General features: G+C 35.4%; 4 protein-coding genes across 9 annotated transcripts in view; 3 read left to right on the plus strand and 1 right to left on the minus strand.

Annotated features, from left to right (window-relative positions):
• Positions 1-2,909, plus strand: part of Marf1 (meiosis regulator and mRNA stability factor 1-like protein) — a 50,636-nt gene extending 47,727 nt beyond the window's left edge. For all 5 annotated transcript variants that reach the window (XM_071587335.1, XM_071587337.1, XM_071587333.1 and 2 more), the window contains one exon: positions 1,310-2,909. In XM_071587335.1, coding sequence (XP_071443436.1) covers positions 1,310-1,359 — 50 coding nt within the window. In that variant the 3' untranslated portion in view covers positions 1,360-2,909. The remainder of the gene's footprint in view (positions 1-1,309) is intronic.
• A 3,233-nt stretch (positions 2,910-6,142) lies between these two features.
• On the plus strand, positions 6,143-10,988 carry LOC139690771 (diphthine methyltransferase). The gene is made up of 4 exons (XM_071588323.1): positions 6,143-6,275; positions 9,583-10,183; positions 10,261-10,393; positions 10,517-10,988. The coding sequence occupies exons 2-4, from the start codon at positions 9,586-9,588 to the stop codon at positions 10,887-10,889; spliced, it is 1,104 nt and encodes a 367-aa protein (XP_071444424.1). The 5' UTR covers positions 6,143-6,275; positions 9,583-9,585; the 3' UTR covers positions 10,890-10,988.
• LOC139689995 (cyclin-dependent kinase 2-associated protein 2-like) lies at positions 6,574-6,984 on the plus strand. The gene has a single exon (XM_071587160.1). The coding sequence runs from the start codon at positions 6,574-6,576 to the stop codon at positions 6,982-6,984; it is 411 nt and encodes a 136-aa protein (XP_071443261.1).
• A 1,206-nt stretch (positions 10,989-12,194) lies between the features above and the next one.
• RpS2 (ribosomal protein S2) lies at positions 12,195-14,153 on the minus strand. 2 transcript variants are annotated; one of them, XM_071588346.1, is made up of 6 exons: positions 14,077-14,153; positions 13,583-13,811; positions 13,377-13,494; positions 13,132-13,295; positions 12,485-12,644; positions 12,195-12,412 (listed from the first exon to the last, which is right to left on the minus strand). In XM_071588346.1, the coding sequence occupies exons 2-6, from the start codon at positions 13,808-13,810 to the stop codon at positions 12,249-12,251; spliced, it is 834 nt and encodes a 277-aa protein (XP_071444447.1). In that variant the 5' UTR covers position 13,811; positions 14,077-14,153; the 3' UTR covers positions 12,195-12,248. The 2 variants fall into 2 exon arrangements, with proteins under 2 accessions (XP_071444447.1, XP_071444448.1); XM_071588347.1 differs by having other exon boundaries at positions 14,063-14,079.
• Positions 14,154-16,883: the final 2,730 nt, after the last annotated feature.

Genomic DNA, 16,883 nt, shown 5'->3' on the forward strand with positions numbered 1-16,883 from the left:
AATTATTCATTGAACTTTTGTGTGCTTGTATTACTATTTGGTTATTATATTATCATTGACTTCACTTAAGTTTTGTAGCATTCCAGGTGTTCTCCTTCCAAAAAGGGGCTATAGAAATTTAATTTAGTAGAAAGCAAATTGTTTTTAACGGTAGATCCTAGATGAACTCTAAATTTATATGTCGTACTTATAATAATAAGGGGATCGGGATGATGAGGTGGCTAACTTGCTGGATTCACACCCTGAGGGCCTGGGTTCGAATCCCGGCGGTTACAGATATTTTTCAGTCGTGTATTAATCCCTACTTGAGGTGCTTTGTGGAGGGCACTTTGAGGTAGTACACCATCCGTCGGAATGGAAGTTCAGCTGTGGACCCCTTGGTGCTTTTCATTAAGAGCAGGCTTATACTAATGCCAGGTTTCCCTCCACCCTTCATTTCCTATCCATCCCTAGTGGTGTAAATCACCTAAGCTATCAGTTGCCTCCCATAAAAACTATTACTACTATAATTATAATAATAGCAATATGATATGTAAAATGAGGCTAGTGCTTGCCTAAACATGCTTTCTCAGCAATTATCAGAATGTTGCTAGACCTTGCTAAGGGGGGGAGTATTTCAGGTCACAAATAGTCTGGTGTGTAATCACCTTTTGCCACACATCCTTGTGGTGGCTTGCAGGGTAATAAACCATAAAAAACCCACTGGCCATGTCGTGCAGGGTTTTTACATGCATGAAAAAAATACTTGGTTTGTAATTCAATAGTAAATTACAATAGTTCCAGTAATTGAGCATCCAGTAATGCAATAGGCATATTATCAGTTATTTCCCTCAAGGAGCATTCCCATCCACTTTAGTTCCATTCTCTCCTGCCTCAATGTTGGTAGCTAAATGATATGTGAAAATCATTAGTCGGACTGTCAACAACAACTAAAAATGTTTTTATGCCATACTGAATCTAGTTATGACTTATCTTATGCCTTATCTTGTGATAAAAAGTCATGTGAAGTCATAAAAAGTCATTACTATTTCATTACGAGCCAAGCAACTATGCTTGAGGCAACAAGTTTTCTTTCATTCAAAATAATAATTGTAAGAAGAGAAAGGATTTAAAGAACGTAAGGATAATGGACCAAATTGGAGGATAACATTTATTCGGAAAACATTGGTTGTTACTTATGCTCAATATTGTGTATGAAGATATAGATTGTGGTTATCTGCATTGAAGCAATTGTAGTACACTTAGTTTTGAAATTATATTCTCAAATATTTATTTATATGATTATTAATTTCAATTTTCTTTTTTCCAGGGAGAATGAAGATGAAGGCACAATTTGATTCACCTTTGCTTCTTCCATAATAAGGGCTAGTGTAGAAAATATAAAAGAAGGATATCATTTGTGATAATTTTGTTCCATATTTTCAAGTTTTATACCTTATTTTATATTTAAATTTAAGAAAATAGGGGATGTGCATGGGTGGAGGTGTACGAGTAATTAATTTATTGCAGTGGAATGTGCATGTCTACATGGTCTAAAATTTTTGTATAAACGATTATTTTAACTGAGAGAATCATCTCGCCTAGCATTCTTTCATGAATCAACCTTGGTTTTCGATAGACTCAAGATTTCTCATTAGAAAAATTTGTTTACTGTGTGGTCCCTGCCCCTCAAGTCATGAAGATTGTTTTTAAATGAAATGGATTAAGTGGTATTGATGATGGTATTAGATGTAAAGAGCTCATTTACATGATGGAACTCCCCCAGCTTCTTTATCTCCTCATATGAAGATAATCAAGGGCTTATCGGCTTATGTAAATGACATAACCTTTGACCTTAGAAACAGCTGGAGGGAAGTTAGCAGCTATTGTGATATAGCTGTTGAGTGCTTCTGTTACAAGATGTATCAGTAGTAAATCAAATGAGCTTCAGGCTGTTTCATCTTTGGTGGTTGATATGTGGTTTCTTACAGTATTGTGTAAGGCCAGGCATGAAATGAATGATGAAATATATAAAATGGAAGGGTTTTTGTATTCCCTAGCATTCAAGTCACAGAAGATTACATCATTTAATGTAATATGTGTTTCATGATTGCCATTTCATCTCATGCTTTTAGCATTCATTTTGATACTGTAATAATGTGTCTTGGAGAGGAACATTTTGGCTATTCAATCATAATACCACTGAATGATTTTCTGTGGCCTTTGCTTCAGGCCAATCAAGATTTAAATAGTTTGGTAGATGACATGAATTATGCTAGGCTGTAATGTGTGTTTGCTTTGTTTGAGTCGATCTTATAAATTTATTTTAAAATTTGAAATGTCAGCACAACTCCCATAAAAATGCTGAGAATGTGGAAAATAATCAATTGCAGTAGTGATGAAATCTATAGTGTGTGTCAAGATAAGTAGAACCTCACCATTTAATGTGGCCCAATTAATGGTTTAATAACTTGAGAGCAATGTATAATTTTTTCTACTATAGCCATTGTGTGTAGTGAAAAATATGGCCAACCTTTTAATTTTTTCTATATTTATAATGTGACCCCATTTACAGTAAACATAGTTTGCTCATTTCTTGAATCACAGATAATGCCTTAGAGTACTACTAACTCCAATTAAATCTCTATGGTAGTTGAATTGGGGTTACTGTTTTGGCTGCTGAGATTCCTAGAACCTGATGTCCCAAACCTGAGTTTTTTTATATTGTGTGTATGTGTGTGTGTGGTTTTGTGTGTATAATGAAAATCAAACTGCCAACATTTTCAATGGGAGTATTGATGCAGAGCATCATTTTGTAGAGTTGTAATATTGCAAAAAATTTGTTTTATAAATAAATATTTTTTTCTATCCAAAGTTGTTACTCCTGACCATGTTAAATGATAAAATGTGAGAATGGTTTTCATTACATGTTATTACTTAAAAATGTATTTTAAATAATAACTGAAACAAATTACATAAATTAAGAAATGTTTTTATCATGCATTTATGTTGTTTTATGTATTTTCCTTGTACGAGAGAGTTATTTCTCTACAAGGATGATTCAGATTAGCATTCTACATCTTGAAACCATTATTATAATACAGTATTTTCTTTTATGAAATAGTTAAGTGTCATTTTTCTTCATACAATAACATAAGTGAATGGTTGGTGTTAGGAAATGATTTGCTTTGCTGTAGAAAAATTTTGATAATTTAAAAGACATTGAAATAGTGGTACTCAATTAGGACTTGTTAGTTCAATAATGTCATACATTCATTTTTTTTATATCCTTTAATGTCTATATTGATATGCTTTCAGCATTAAGCTATTATATTTGAAATCTCCTTTGTTTTTTGTAGAGATAATTTTGAATTGGGCGCTATTTTGGCCATGCCTAATCCATAAAGTCATTTGATGAGTATTTCAGTTTTTGATAGTTCCAATAAATGCTCTTGGAAGAAATTGCCACACTTATACAACATGTCTCGTACAGTGATGGCAGAAACTTTTGAAGCGCACTGCATGGAACATCGGCCATTCTCAAAAAAGTAATAAAGGGTAGAAATAAACATGTTAGGCCATTGAATTAAGCAATTGATCACAAAAAATGAATTAAAATGTGATATATATTATAATAGTTGCTGTGGGTTAAAATATTTTTAATTGAAATAGAATGGGTATCATAATCATTTTCAACAGAAGGGGCATAATCTGGAGAAACTTACTTCTGCTTGTCTTGCTTCAACTGCTTACTCATCTTTTATATTTAATTTTGTTTTGGTTTCTCATTGTGTACCACTTGAGGTTCACTCAAGTGTAATCTTGGTTCAAAGTCATTCGTTATTGACTTTTTCAAACACCCATTCCCATTATATTCCATTGTTACATTAGCCAAAGAATAAAGCTAATTGGGAACCCTATGCAATATCCCAAAAGTTGTTTTATGGGCATATGTTGGAGGCAGGATGGGGTTGTTAATTAACCAGCAACCTGAAGAATGTTGGTGCATTGTTAAAGTTAAGAATTTTAAGTTATATTTGGTTTTATTTCTAGATTTTTTGAATTCACTGAAGTAACTTTAGTTACACTTGGAAGTAGGAAGTTAGTGGAAGCAGTGCAGCCTTAGAAAGTCAAAATGTAAGATTGTCTAATTTTCTATCATTCAATGCAGAGAATCTCCACACAGTTGACTTGGTAAAAAATTGTGCAGGTTAAGATAGGAGCACTACGACTAAATGATAAAAATCCTGAATACTTGACCCATCTCATGCCAACCTGAAGTTCAGGTGGAGGAAACAAGGTCCGATTTCACTACTGGTATTCTTGGATTTCTCTGAATTGATTCATGAAGGTTTCAGGAAAAACTGTCAATGAGCTTAGCTTTTGGAGTTTGCCTTGGTTCGCACATAATACTAATAATAAGTTAATTTATTCCTGTACCCAATATCAAAGAGAGCTGCCTCTTAAAATGCATGTAAGCCATAGCAGACGGGTGAAATTTTGTGATAAAAAAAGAATCTTATACTTGTATGTTGGTATTGCATCTGAATATTTAAAGTGAAAATTGTTTCACAGCTGGAGCAAAAGAAACCTTCAAGGCTTAGATGCTTTGCACAAATATGGTATTCCGCATAAAACCAATCTCTTGCAAAACATAATTTCCACGGTAATACCTATTTACGATTTCAAAGTAACAGCTTTTGAATATCATGAACAACAGTAGTAATTCCTGTGTGCTTCATGTTAAAAAGAAAGACTTGGACAACCTCAATTATTTTACCTGTTCTAGAAGCAACGTATTCGATACCTTTATTTTACTCAGTTCTGGTTAATCTGAACAATTTAGATTTTCAGAATAAGGCTACCTCAATTCTTGCTGCCTTAGGTCTTCTCTTTCCTGCTCAACACTGAGATCAGGGTACCTTCCTACGTATTGACTGGCACGCCCTAACAAGGAGTGCCATGCTGCTCATAGGGATGGGATTACTAACAGCGAAGTTTTAAAACCGTAAGGCATTATTTTCCATATTATAGCTTTCGCTGGAATTTCCTGTTATCCCATCCATAGAATCTATAGTAAATTGTGTACTTCTTGAACACTCGTGTTTTTAATGACCTGGTTTTTATGACACTATGTGTATGTATTAGGCATCCGGTTAATTCTTACTAGGGTGCAAAATTAGGAGTTAATCTTAATAAGTAATATTGGCTTCAGGTTTTTAAGGATGAAGTTGACGTCCAACTTTGACTGCGTTAAAGTTAACGTAGACAGTTATGAATTCACTGTTTCATTCGCTGCATAATCGAGTGAGATAGTTTTTTTATTCCTTCCCTCTCTTTATTAAACAACGTTGACATGGTCTTTTTAACTCTAACCTCGAAGTATAATCATGAAAAGGAAATCACAAACAGCCAAGTTCACCTAAGCAGAAAACCATACCGCGATCTTTGGATTGGTATGCGAGAACTGAGATGCCAAAAACAATTTAAAAAATACAGCGAAACATTTCATGGGTTCTTTCTTTATTTTTAAGTAATTTCGTGGAGGCAAATATATTTTCTTTTGTCCTACTATTGCACATAGTGAAGCAATTAATGAAATACATAATCAATATAATTAGTCAGATACCTTATCTTAATTGACAATCGCTCATTCAACGTTCGTACAGGTAATTTTTATCCCATAGCGGAGAACTTGAACTACAGCAGCAGCATACAAATGCAAGAATACTGGAAGGTTCACAAAAGAATAGCGAAAATAACGTTAACAGACTATTCACTAGCCTTTTAAAGAGAGGTTGAACGCTGGCATTTGGGCCATGAAATCAAAATATAAAAACTTTTTCGAACTTAAAATTTAAGGACTCCTCAATTCTACGTGCGATGAAATCATGTTTCACATTGGCTAGTTCGGTAGCATGTATCTATTAAAGGCGAGATCTCGTGCTCGTGAACAATATAATATCTACCAAGGTGTGAATACACTGCAATCCTCTTGAGTGGAAACGGGATGAACCACGAGCATATGAAGTTAGCGGTAACCGTAGGATAGTGGAGAGAAAGCATTCTGACATAACTCATTAGGGCGCACAATCGCGTGTGTTTCGAAAGATCGCAGTTCTTGTACATTGTTTCTTTTTCGACGCCTCATGGGAGAATTACACGCCAGGTCATGTTCATCTGTTTTTTACCTTCTCCGTGCCTTTGCTGAACAGCAACGCCTGCGAAGCCGATATAAATCATAAATATTTGAATGTGTTGTGGAGCCAGATTTGTGTCAAGATTACTAAGCTAAGGTAATTATGAAAGTTTTTTAATGTTTAAGGTTATTTTTACAGATGCACTAATTTTTGAGCCTCAGATAAATAGCTTATTTAGGGTGTTTCATGGCAGGAAAATATCCTCTACTGCATTCTTTTTCATTGTCAATTCTTATCCTCGGAAATTATCTGGGAAATAACTGGATTAATCTCAAAGCTAGGCCAATTGCTATAGTGTTTTAAGAGTAGTAGTTTCGGTTCATATTAGTTTCCAACTACTGATGTTGCTTTCGAATTGTACCATGAAGAACTTTAGGAATAGTTGACCAGTATAATGGATGATGATGTTCAAGCCATTGAATCGCCCTCACCGAGTCCCGTGATCGTCGCTCACCGTGGAGTTGACCCAGATACTCAGGCGACAACTGTTGGAGTAGGCGTTGTACCCTCAGGTTTTCCCGTTGGTGTTGGGGCAGGAAGTTCGGTGATTCGAACAGGAAATTTCCAACCCCAAATTCAGACTCCTACTGTACAACAACAAAGCCAAGTTACACCTCCAATTCCTCCGCCACCTCAGTCAAAGTATGCTCAGTTGCTTGCTGTAATAGAAGAAATGGGGAAGGACATTCGGCCCACTTATGCTGGTAGTAAAAGTAGTGCTGAAAGGCTGAAGAGAGGAATTGTTCATGCTCGGATCCTGGTTCGAGAATGTTTAATGGAAACCGAGCGCAGTGCTAGACAATGACCAGGGGACTCCGGCTGCAGTAATGGGGCTGGAGAAGTCCCTTTTGATGCTGTACTACAAAGCCTAATGGATGAGTATATGCACCGGAAGTGATATGTTTTAAGTGCAGTGTGATAGAAAGAAACTATCCTGAAAATATGTACAAGATACACTTGTTGTAATTTATGAAGTCTTTAACTCGGATAATATTTTACACCAAGATTTCTGCAAATGAGATGCATCAATTTTTATTTTCTAGATTTTTTCAGAAACGTGGTGTTTCTTGCTACCCAAAAATTCATTTCTCAGTATCAAACTAAACGACTAATTTGAGAAAAATGAGAAATTGTAATCATAGTATTTCATCATTCCATAATGTAACTTCCTTTTTTGTTATGTTTTTACGTATTGGTTGATATTTCTTTAGTACCATCACCGATCATGAAGAATTAGTTTTCATTTGTAAACAGACTTTCATTGACATCAGGCTAGTTTAATAAATATACCATGATAATGTGATATTATTACTTATTCGTTTGGTTCAATTTTTGCCAGAAATAACTTTTAAGTGTGCTCGAATCTTGCTTGTATTAGGGAAATTGTTTTGCAAGCTGCCAGGTTGTTTGTTCCTTTTTGGTTCATTTAATTTTTATATCACATTTTTCCTGGTATAATATTAATATAGTGGAATATTCTAACCTTCGTATCATCCTTTCTTAATAGAAGGTTTTTTTAATATTCCGAAGGAATTTTTGAGGAATCAGTGAAAATTACTTCATGAGTGATATGTTACCCTGACAGATTACAATAGTTGGCCCATCTTACAATGTTGATGGGGATTCGTGGGAAATGGCCAAGCTCTGCAACATGCAGTAAATAGTACAAATCTCTAGTGATACAAATTTAACTCATCCCAGGAATTACTGATATTCAGTCTTCATATGCCTACTACCAATAATGGGTTTCAGATTATAGTCTTAATATTTTTATGTTGTTGGTGCATATGATAATAAGAATTAACTTAGACTTGATAACCTAATGGGTGGATCACAGAAACCAATTTGATCCTTGTTGAAGTAGCATTAATGAATGCCCTACTATGAAGTTTTGAGTCCAATTCAGCTTTTTGGGGTTTCTTGCACTTGAAAAAAGGTTAGCTATGAATTTGTGTTGGTGAAAGATTTGAGTGAAGGTGATGAAAATGTCAGTGTTTGTCAACCAGTATGTAACTAGAAATTTGTCCAAAGATGAAAGAATATTTCTGAAACTTAAAATTTGTATTTGAAAAAGTTATTTTGTGTCCGTGAATAGGGAAAAAATATAACAAAGATACTCTTAGGCTTATGAAATGTCAATAATCTGTACTTCCTCATAACAGAGAATTGTAAGAAAATCTATTATAGTTTTTATCAATCTGTAATATTGTGTGTTAATTATATGGCAGATTTGCTACTGATACTGCAGCTGGACCATATTTATAAGTATCAAAACACGTTTCTACAGTATCATTGTAGAGCAATAACAAGACTGAACTCATCCTATCAAATTGTCTTTCTTAACTGCTTCTGGGGTATTCTCGTCAGGCTAAGGAAGACACTCATGCACAAAAATTGTATTGGTTTAATTGCAGTTCTGGAATGTTTTTTATGCTTAAATAAAAGCCAGTATTTAATATGAAATAATATTTTTATTTATTTAATGCAACCCATAGTCACTTGTACAAATGTCTGTTCATGTATGTTTCTATCAACGTTTAGTACCCTTCTCACAAGTTTTCACAATATTTTTTAAGATTATTTACTTGACCTGTATCCCATGTTTTAGTAAAAATGTGTTATTTGTTAAATTTTCTCCATGTTGACACATTTCCTTCCCTTAATCATACCATTTTCTATTGGTATTCAATTTTTTTTTCAATAACCCTTGAAATTACGTACCCAGTACACTTAAAAAGTAAATTACCTCTGCTTGGTGATGCATCCAGGTGGCAATCATTCAATCACCATCAACAGGCAAACCTAAGTAATTAAGTGAAAAGGCAAATTCATTTACTAGTAAATTAATGAAATGGGCTTTTTAAAACCTTGGCCAGGTTGGCAGTGGGGGACAAACAACTGTGATTTAGAAGAATATATAATGGTTCACTAGTTATCACTCCATATTGTGGTTGCCGTTTCGTTGAACTTAAGTAGAGTTGCAATACCTTAAATAATGAAATATTTACTTCTGATTCACCAGATGTACTTTTTATACCTCTCGAGTATTAGCAAAATATTTGACCCAACTTATAAATGTCTATTCATTAAATACTTAGGTTCACAGTGTCAATGAACATTACACAAGAGGCAAGGACCTAAGGAAACTTGGCCGTCATTCATATTGTAAATCACACTTTTTCATTTGGTACAGACAGTATTTTTTGAACTGTCTTCAGAATTCATAAACCTATTTTTTCTCCCTATGCCAAAGATTCTATTTTATTCCTGTATGGATCTTAAGTACCATATTTAATTTTCCCCTCATGTTGAACTCAAGTTTTGGTCTAATAAGTTCATTCACGAGTAGTTTACGAGTCATGACCACCTTTTATATTCTTTCTGAAATACTCTTCTTTTCCAGAAAATGTTTGGTGCGCTAACTCTTGACTCCAAGGTGATGAAGTATAGTGCTGACTGTGTAGAGTGGTGTCCAATCAATGCATTTCATGATATTTTTGCATGTGGAACATATCAGCTAATGAATGGCAAGCAGGAAGCCGTTGAAAAGTCTCCACAAACTGTTTCAAGGCTTGGTAATATCAATCTTTTCCGCGTTGGGGAGGGTGGGCTTTTAGTTCTTCAACAGTGCTTGGAAACCCCCGGTGTTTTGGATATGAAGTGGTGTAATGAGAAAAATAGTCTTGATGAACCTATACTTGCAGTTGCCAATGCTGAGGGTGCAGTAATGTTATTTTATCTTCGAAAAAAAGGTGACACTGTTGAATTAGTGCAAGGCGAAAGCATTATTTGTGTTGAAAAAAAGGGAACACTTGCGCTTTCCATTGATTGGTGTGTTGGAAATGGTGGATCTTCTAAGCTTGTAGTAAGTGACTCAGATGGTTCCGTGTCTATATTAAGATTTACTGAAAGTGGTCTTGAGAAAGAGCACAACTGGAATTCTCACAGTCATGAAGCTTGGATTTCTATCTTCGACAATAAGGATCCCAATATAGTGTACAGTGGTAAGTTTAACATGACATTTCATCCCTAACAACATTATAGTATATTTATAAATTTATCATAATAAACTTCTTCATAGGTGGAGATGATTGCCAGTTGGCCATGTATGATTTAAGGCAGAAGTGCCAAATTATCAATTTGAAGAAAGAGCACAATGCTGGGGTCACAGCTCTAAGCTGTTATATGAAGCACAATATTTTGGCTTCCGGGAGGTTTGTAACCATTTGAAATTTCATGAAACTTGAAAATGTAGTCTCAAAAGGTTTGACATTTGGTCTTCAGCATTCATGACTCATAATTATTCTGCAATAAACATACAAATATTGAATTTCCAGTTATGACGAAATACTTCGCCTGTGGGATAAAAGAAATTGGAAAGCACCTTTGAGTGAAATCAACCTTGGAGGTGGCGTATGGAAAATAAAATGGTGCCCTAAGTCAGATGAAGAAATGCAAAATTATCTCTTGGTGGCTTGTATGCATGCAGGCTTTAAACTAATTGATTGCACTAAGGCATGGGAAGGGAAATCAATGATTGAAAGCCTCACTTATTCAGATCATGATAGCTTGGCTTATGGCTGTGATTGGTCCCATTCTCAATCACTGTTACAACATGTGAGCAACAATGATGTGAAAGGGATCAATTTCAGAAGTTTGATAGCCTCATGCTCTTTCTATGACTCCAAACTCTGTTTATGGGCTGTCTGATGAATTCCTTACAATGTAAAATTAATGGTGATGAATAAATGTAGAAGTGGTGCAAGCCAACAATTTAATGGAGAAATTCATTGTTAATTATTTCCTCGTAAAAGCATGATTTTTTTCTTTCCAAGAGTTCTGGAAATCACCATAGAACTTGATTGCCCAAGGTCAATTATACCCAATAGGACATTAGAATCTTCTGCTGTTGTATCATTTACTTTTCATGCAGAAATATTGTGCAAATAAGATAATTTTCCAATAAATTTTGCATTTACACCAATTTGGTGCATAACAATGTCTCATTCAATTGGCTAGTGTTTGGCTCATGCTAACTCAATTGAGGCTGATATTAGGTGTCACAATTACTTTTAAGGATATGAATACATGGCAAGGATTATTGGTTTTGGAAGCAACCCACACAGCAACCAGGTTCTCGATTACCTAAAAAGCTCATTTCTTTCAAACCTATCATGACCTGTTAATAGTGCAATTTCTTCATTTAATGTGATTTAAGCTGTTACCTTCATACATTCACTAATTCTAGTATTTTTTTAAATTGACGCCTAGGCTACTGAAGTTATTCCAAATAATTACTCAAGTAATACACAATTTAATTTTCTACTCAAAGCCAAGTATTTCATGAGTGTCACTCATATTTAGCTGCCAGGAAAATGTAATCTCCAAACTCCCATCTTTTGTAAACATTTGAGGCAGAATACTTACTCCTTATGTTGTGATTTTGGATGTTTAAGCATATATTTCAATCTCCTTCCATTATTCAAACCCAAATTAATCATTCAATTGAAATTTAACCAAATGATACAATAGGACCAAGTAATATTAGCATTGTGAATTAAGTTAGTATCCCATGCTAACATGTCATCTAACAACATCCACTTTAATCCAATACTACAATAGAAAGTAAAATGATCCCAATTAAACAATAACAGTTGAGAGGTTGATGTGCCAGCAGATTGCCCCCAAAGGTGAATGTGGTCTTTGAACTTAACACAACCGAATTCAATTCTAGGTAAGTTCTTCAAGACTCCCAGTTAAATTGCATAAACGAAAACAATGAGAGAAAATCTCCTCATGTGAAACTATGTAAGACCACTAATGCAGTAGATTGTTCCTGAAATTTCTATCTCTCAAAAGTAAACTATCAAAAATTATTCTTAACAAAACTTGCAAGCCCTGAAAGACCTATGGCAAATGTTTTCAATAAATTACTATAACTGAAGAAACAGAGGATGATGGTCATCGGAAAGGTATTCGATATGTTTGCAGGATTCCCAGAAATTAAAATTCAAATAATCTGTAGTTAGATTTATTATGGATTATCCACAGAGGCTATTTATTCCAAAATCAGACAGCGCTTGCTTGCTCACGCTGGGCCCCCACAGGACGATGGTTCTTCGTAAGATAGTCAGCAAACTCAGCGTAAGGAGCCTTGGTCAGGGGCATCTCCTTCCAAAGGTCAGGAGTGAGATATGCATAGGTTTTTGCAATAGCTGCATAAGTAGCCTTGGCTGGAAAGTAAATGAAACCAAATAAAAATTTACCCCTCCTATTTTTGAAATATCAAGTCAAACATTACTTACCAAAATTTCCAAGTGTGCCTGTACTCCCACGAGCAGATGTATAGCAGTCTTCAATGCCAGCCATCTGCAAAAGTTTCTTCGGTACAGGGGCAGAAACAATTCCTGTTCCTCGTGGAGCTGGTATGAGTCTCACTTGAACTGAACCACATTTACCAGTAACCTGTAATTTTATCATAACCTGTTACCTAAAATACTCGTCATTGGAAAGTTGATATTTCTATCCCTCTCCACTTCCCTTTGATAAAATGTTTTCCAAGAATGGAACCACAAAAACGTCCCTATCCCGAGTAATTACCTCTTATTCAAGCAGTGAAACATGTTTAAAAGAAATATTGAGAGTGGACGTAAGGTTAACTTAGGAAACAGAATACCATTTAATCATTGAACTCTCAAGTACGGCATGAAGTTGTTCACGTCAACACTTCTTAATCCAAAGATTTTACAATGTTTTCAACTTAACCATATCGGGTAACTATTCCACGGCACTGCCTACATTCATCGAAATTTTAAAACTCAAGTAACTCGACCAACAGTTTAACTTATTAGAAGTTTTTCTTTCTCCCTTCGGTCTTCCAATTGTAAATTTCCAGTAAACCGTAGATCTGTGCGAAATCAAAATGAAAAATTGATCTAGTTATGTGAATTACCTTGCACGGCACGGTATGTGGCTTTCCGATTTTGTTCCCCCAATAACCACGCCGTACGGGTACAACAGACAGTTTGGCCAGAATGATAGCACCTCTAATAGCAGTAGCTACTTCTTTAGAACACTTAACTCCCAATCCAATATGCCCATTGGAATCTCCAATAGCTGAAAACAAAAATAAAGGGTAATTCACTACGAAACAGTAGCAAAAAAAATTACCGAACAATGCATTAGACTGATTCTTACCGACAAAAGCTTTGAATCTCGTCCTCTGCCCGGCTCTCGTCTGTTTTTGTACGGGCATGATCTTCAGTACTTCATCTTTGAGGGTGGGTCCAATAAAAAAGTCAACTATCTCAAACTCCTGCAAGGAAGCGAATACAGGCAAGTTTAGTAGATTAAATTAACGACACAGGTGGCTGGGATCTGATGAGAGAAAATATTAACATTACCTTTATTGGAAGTGAAAACAAGTATATATCTTCTAGGGTTCGAATCTTGCCATCCCTGACCAAGCGGCCCAACTTTGTAACAGGAATCCATTCCTTATCTGCTTCTTTACCCCTACCACGTCCTCGTCCTCCGCGGCCCCTGGCACCACGTCCCCCACGACCGCCGCCTCTTGTCCCGAAGCCTCCACGAAACCCTCCTCGACCCCCGGCTGGAGCTGCGTCCGCCATTCTAAAACACAATTACACAACAGTTTCACATGAATCAAAGTGTTGCACCTTAATTTTGAATATTGAAGGTTAATTTGATCACAACATGACTTGGCCCATCACATGGGCATAAATGAGGAAAAACATTGTTTCTCGAGTTTTCAATTCTCTAATATTAACGACCAACTGAACGAAGTCAAATAAGCAAATTTTATGGGTAAATTTTAACACGAAATATGACAGATGCCTATAATATAAAAGGATTTCAAGCACCAGCTCCCACTCACTTCCTTCTTTCACGATATTACAGGAAAGATGGAGGTTTGCAGAATTTCAATATGCTTGATGGGAAGAACAAATGAAGTTCGAAATGACACTGAAAAAACAGGCGCAAAAATCCTTCTAAATACAGTATTGCAGATATGGTTAGTTATGCAATTAGTTAAGTAGGCCTTTTCATTATTTATAAATAAAATTATTTGATGGGAATTTCACCGTCTCTTTTCTCTCTATTTTCAACGATAATTTTGTAGGAATCCATGGAAAATGTTTCCTTTTCACACGAAGACTGATAACATAAAGTAGCATTACGCGGCGTTTACTAAGAAGCTGTAGTCGGTAATCAGGAATAAGTCTCTGAATATTCCCACAACAAATTATCTGGTTTAAAAAAGATTTTGTTAATTGAAAATCGTTCTTCACGACTTAAACTATCAATTAACTGCATGTTGAAAAGTGACGCTAAGGGAATCCAAAAGCTGTGAAAATGATCTAACCGAAGCATTCGTGTTGACTTTTACATAACTTGAAATAATATAGACAGAGTATCCGCAGCGTCTTATCCATGGAGGATCAGCAACGCTGGCAGTGATTATATGTACTTGAAGCTTGGCTGGCCATTCCCACGTAACTGCCGTAATATCAATCTTATTATCGACAAATGTAAACATCATGTAAAATCCCAAGGAAACTATACCCCCGACTAATGAATTAATGCATCGAAAGCGAATAGGATTAGTTTCAAAAAAATCTTATCCAAAGGTTATTAGCAGATATAGGTGATATGTATTCTCTATTATGTTAATCAGGATGGACCACAGTAAATACGTAAGTAAATAGCCCGGTATTATATAATACTTATTATGATTTTATTACTTTATGGGGATAGTTTCCTCCATTAACTAGAATTATAACAATATAGGCTACCTTTAAAATTACATTTCGTTCAGTTTTCGTGCGGCACTGTTCAATGTATTAGTGTACCCTGCGAGCCACCGCTTTGGGATGAATATACACCGGACAAAATTTTACCCGAACCTGCCGCGGTCGGACAATCTTATTTTGAACATTAATCATTCTTAGATAGAATGAAATGTTTACAATGTTAGCTTTCTGATGTATTATTCCAGTGGCTACTTAACCCAAAACATACAATTGTTGTAACCCGCAACGTCAGCTCACATTTTGTGGGGTCCATGCTAAGTCATATGATTGATGGTCCTGAATATCCTGTAGCCTTTGCATCCACCACTGTGTAAGGTGAAAAGGATCTGTTTAAGTGGAAAGGGAAGTTTTCACACCGATTATTGCAGTGAAAAAGTTCCATAAGTTTTTGGTGTGCATTAAATACTCCTTTATAATATGAACCACACTCAATATTCATTTTCAACAAATATTCCCAAATTATCAGCAGTAAGACTGCTATGGTTGTGTATTTTATCGTCTGCCCTAAATTCTGACAATATAAAAGATTCAGTAACGGGAAATTCCCCATTCTACCAGATTAATATTCCAAGTGGACAGTGTGTTGGAGAATGCAGGAATCGAGTAACCATGTAGTATTCAATAAGACTAATGAGTATATTTTACACTTTTACCATTAGTAGTCATGTACCATCTTTTATTAGAAATACTCGTTATAACTTCTTGAGGAAACAAAGAATCAGGTCATTATATTTCCACCATGTAACCCCAGTTATATTGGAGTAGCAAAATCCAGTTGGCCCACAAAATAGTTATGAGTCAAGTATTTAGATTCATGCTGCACCGTTCATGAGCTCTTAAACAAGTGCTGGATGGTTTATGCATTGCTGCCCTAATTAGCCCTTCTGTTCATTCAGCAGAATTGATGTTTAGGCATTTAGTATGTACCCCTCTGGCCTTGCTATAGCCAAAGTGAGCCATAAGGTTATTACTGTTGGGGAAGTGAGATGGTTACATGATTCTTTTATTTGGTGACTTGATTTTTTAAGACATCATCATGTTATGGTGACACATTCTATCACATGGTGAATCAAATACTTTTAGGATTAAATAATAGAACTGAAACTTTAGGATTATTTTTTTATTTCACTAAAGCTTTTGACTTCATCAATCATCAGTTACTCATGTATAAACTGAAATGCTATGGTATAGGAGTCACACCCTACAAATGGATTGAATCATATGTAAGTTAATGGTGTATGTTGAGCTCTCAAGAAATGGCTCTAAATTTGTTTCTCCTGGTCGAGAAGTAAAACTGGGTGTTCCCCAGGGTTCTCTACTTGGTTTTATTTTATTTTTAATTTATATCAATGATCTACCAGATAAGCTTAAGTTCATTATGGGAATAGACCCATTACTGTATGCCGATGATACACATATTATTGTGTCAGCCTCCTCATTGGAGCAGCTGAAGTAGCTCAGATTTTCAATGAATGGTGTCTTCTTAACTTCCTAAAACCCAATTTAAACAAGCCCAGCCTAATTTATTTCACTCTTAAAAACAAAGTTTCCACTGCAATCTCAGTAGATGCAGCGGGTTTTAGCATTCCCCAAAATTCCAGTACCCAATTCCTGGGTGTTATCCTGCATAGAAACATGTCTTGGGAGGAACAAATTTTCAAATTACTTTGAAAGTTAGTTTCCCTATGATTCCTCTTTTGAAATATTAAATATTCTGTAAATTTAGAGGCCCTTCTATATATTTACTACAATGAAATTTATTCCTGTGTTACTTTTAGTATCCTCTTCTGGGGTTCCTCTCCTCATGTGGGCATAATCTTCAAAATCCAAAATAGGATTATATGTATTATGAGCAATGCTCCTTGCGATG

This window comes from Hetaerina americana, unplaced genomic scaffold (assembly GCF_022747635.1).
Source record: "Hetaerina americana unplaced genomic scaffold, ioHetAmer1.1.p SCAF_3, whole genome shotgun sequence".
Taxonomy (NCBI): domain Eukaryota; kingdom Metazoa; phylum Arthropoda; class Insecta; order Odonata; family Calopterygidae; genus Hetaerina; species Hetaerina americana.